Source organism: Papilio polytes, unplaced genomic scaffold (assembly GCF_000836215.1).
Source record: "Papilio polytes unplaced genomic scaffold, Ppol_1.0 DF822289.1, whole genome shotgun sequence".
NCBI classification, from domain to species: Eukaryota; Metazoa; Arthropoda; class Insecta; order Lepidoptera; family Papilionidae; genus Papilio; species Papilio polytes.
This window is the reverse complement of record NW_013526915.1, coordinates 2,481,954-2,485,445: the sequence shown is the minus strand read 5'-3', so window position 1 is coordinate 2,485,445 and position 3,492 is coordinate 2,481,954. Positions and strand designations below refer to the sequence as shown.

The following is a 3,492-nucleotide window of genomic DNA, read 5'->3' as shown; positions in this document are numbered from 1 at the left end:
ACTCTGATTTACATATCTACGTATCTACGGAGTTACGTAGCGACAAGTGCTCCAAACGATATTAGAATATATTATTTAGTTCCTACGACTTTATTTTTCACTTGCTACGCCGTAGAGGTACTATTGAACTAGTTATGATAAAAACAGTATAATTCAGGGTCAACGCCCACACATTAAAATATGCTTGTGATGAAAAATCATTTCAAAAGTGCTAGTGTGTGAATAAATGTAAACTAGTACCATTGATAAATTCTTCTTTATTTAATGATAAAATACACAAACTATTCACATAAATTGATAAAAAGCATTTAATACAAATAAAATGTTGTTACATCGCTCACGTCACATTTTTTTACTACTTTTGAATTACGTTCCTTAATTACAAAAACATTTTCTATGGCTTTCTTGGCGGCCAGTATGATATTTTTTACTTATTGCTTGACCAGTGTGAACATAATTGCCATCTAAAAGTATTCTCAAATAGCTAAAACTGCCATCTGGCGGCGTATTTAAGTACCATTGATTATTCTTTTACGGCTCTATCGTGAAATGACAAAAGCATCTCGTGAAGTTTCGCAATAAAATGTCACATAATTTATATAATGAAAGTTTACTCAAGTGATTATTTGCCGAATTTTTTGATATATGTTGGCGTGGATTTCCACAATTGACACCCTCCTTCAACAAATCTCACAATGTTAAAAACATTCCAACGAAAAAAGATTCTTGAAACATCATACGTTATAAATCAAAATGTAATCCTTAAAAGATTGCAGAATAAAATACTAGAGAGTAGATATGTGAACACAATCTCTTCGTAAAATAGCTCTTTCCACGAATTTAGAATCGGAGCTCCTATTGATCGCTTCGCCATTACGATAGAAAGAGATAGCCTGTCTCCTGCTCGTAGTAGAAAGGGACGGATGATCCCGAAGGATCTTATTCCCGAAGGCTATAGCGAGCTGTACGACAGCGAAGCTCTCGAGGACTCAAGAGAATCTCTCAGGAAAACGGTTTGATATTACAAATAACTAAGCACTAACTTTTTATATGAACACGGTCTTTACAGTTTTAAACGATAAAGAATAAATATAATTTAATTTTTAGGCATCGGACTTAAAATATTTGTGTTTTCGCTTGTTTAAAAACATCAAATTTCTCTTAAATCGTTCGACAAAATAGTTACTTATTGAGCGTTGAAATAATAATAAAAATCACCATAGAACAAATTTAAAAGATTTTTTCTCTTAATTTTTAAATTGGAATAAGAGAAATATGTTCTTTTAGTTTCGGATGTGAAGGCTAAAGTGACATCAAGTAACAGAAACATTACTCTGTACAAAACTTTCCTCCGTAAATGTACAATTACCGGCTGACGTAAAATTTTACTGTTCGTCCCAAAACATCAGTAAATCCTACAGTGGGTCGTTAGTTCCTTTTTCCTTTTGGTCTTTTTCTACAGCCTAACTTAGGTTACTTATATCTTTGCTTTTCTTAACAAAAGTGTTGATAGATGACAAGAAATATGAAAACATTAAATTTTATTGTCGTCTACTTATTACCTTTCGCTCATAACTTCGCCCGTGGAATTAAAAAAAAAACAAAAGTGAGTAACCTATATGTTCCTCCAGATTATCTTCTACTAAATCTCATGATGGATGTTTGTTAGAGTTTTTAGCCAAACGGCTGAACGGATTTCAATGACATTTGGTACAAATGGTCTGGAAGGACGCATATGCTACTTACTTTTGTTTTTTTTTTATTTTGTTCAACGCTGACGGAGTCGCAGGTGAAAGCTAGTATAAAATAATTTGAATAAGCAGTTGATTTATTTAATTCAGTAGTTTCTCATCTTGAGTGCATAATATAAGTAACTCTCGACGTCTGTTACGTTTGAAGGGCAAATTACCGTTCTAACCTTAGAAACGACGATCTTACAAGTCGTGATAAATACGAACATCATTTAATATTCCATTCTCAAGCATCTAGAACTTGTTAGGCCACTTAAGGCACGGCGAGATCTTAATAGCCGCTTTTAGCGAAGGGAGAGGGAGGTTTCATGTTGAAAGTGTTAAAATTACTTTCAACCGGTTGAAACTGAGCTTATTTGTCGCAGAGTTACTTAAATTGAAGGAATATTCTCTTAAATTAGACCGCTTTCCAATCATATGATCCTGATGACCCCCTGAGCCATTTAGCCGGTCCCCCTTGTAATACGAAACTGTGTTCACGGTCACGTGCAACCGCGCGCGATCTTAGCGTAACATTGACACTTTTAACACGATATACGTAAATGTATGTTGAAATCAGATATTCACAATAGAACTGTTTTATACTGGAACTGAGATAAGTGACTTGTAGACGTTTAAAGTTTTGAGTATCCAGTTATTTTCGATAATATTTTCCGCTCTTTAATTAATTGCAGTTTATTAAGAAAGAGCAAATTCTGTAATCGTTACATACAGTACATGTTAAATTTAATTTTACAATAAAAAGAAAAAATCACAATACCTGAACTTTTCTTCTTCAATATAAATATTATTTTAAAAATACAAGTAAAAAAGTAAACTTACCGCTTGTAACTTGAAGAGTAGTAGCGAAAAGGCATAATAGCGACAGCGATAGGCATCCTAGCGAGTTGAGCCAATGTGCCGCGGCCATACTGCATCCTGTTGCCAAACAACATTGCTATAGTCTTTGTATACGCTGGGATCCAGGAATGGATCTCTAATTTATTGTATGTAAGCGCCATCTAACGGGTGGCGCACGAACTGTGAGTACATGAGGTAATTCATTGGGTTTCGTCGTTCAAATACTAGATGGCGCTGTAGTAAAAAAGTTGAGACACTTTTAAGATTGAAGAAAAAATTGAGTTTCGGCTTAAATTATGAAACTGTTAATTATAATAAGATAGAATTGTATCACTAAATAAGATTTAAATACACCGGATCTTTAACAACAATTGAATAATTTTCTTGTATGAAATACATTTTTTAACTACTCACCATATCGTCAGTCTATATTTCCGCCGCGGTCGTATGCCCCTCCTCGAATCACCTGGAAATAAAAAGAAGATTGCTTTATCGAGATACCATATAAGTACATCTATATAAACATACTTTAAAACGTCTCAATTATAATACAATAATTTCTTAAACCACTGTTATATGTTAACAAAAAATCATAATATAACAGTTTACTCGAAATCCGCTCCACATTGTACCTTGTGTAATTTGGCATCCTTACAATAAAAGGTCATTGACCTATGATCTAGAACACTCTTTAACGATATAGAAATAGCTGATAGAACTTTAAATCAATAGAATATGCTTAACATAGAGACAGATGCAGCATAGTAATAAATTGTAAAATTAGACACCCTGTAAATTAGGCCCGGTATACATCTTCAGTTCAGCTGAACAGTTGAATAGAAGGCATGTAGAGGGCTTTTTATGTTTGCCCGATTCAGGGAACGTAGACTTTCCGCTGGAT

At 33.8% G+C, this 3,492-nt stretch overlaps 1 protein-coding gene across 2 annotated transcripts in view; it reads right to left on the bottom strand.

Annotated features, from left to right (window-relative positions):
- LOC106106347 (CUB domain-containing protein 2) overlaps positions 1 to 3,058 on the bottom strand; it is a 48,568-nt gene extending 45,510 nt beyond the window's left edge. For both annotated transcript variants that reach the window (XM_013286924.1, XM_013286925.1), the window contains exons 1-2: positions 3,006 to 3,058; positions 2,574 to 2,669 (exon numbers count right to left, since the gene is read on the bottom strand). In XM_013286924.1, coding sequence (XP_013142378.1) covers positions 2,574 to 2,661 — 88 coding nt within the window. In that variant the 5' untranslated portion in view covers positions 2,662 to 2,669; positions 3,006 to 3,058. The remainder of the gene's footprint in view (positions 1 to 2,573; positions 2,670 to 3,005) is intronic.
- Between the last annotated feature and the right edge of the window lie 434 nt (positions 3,059 to 3,492).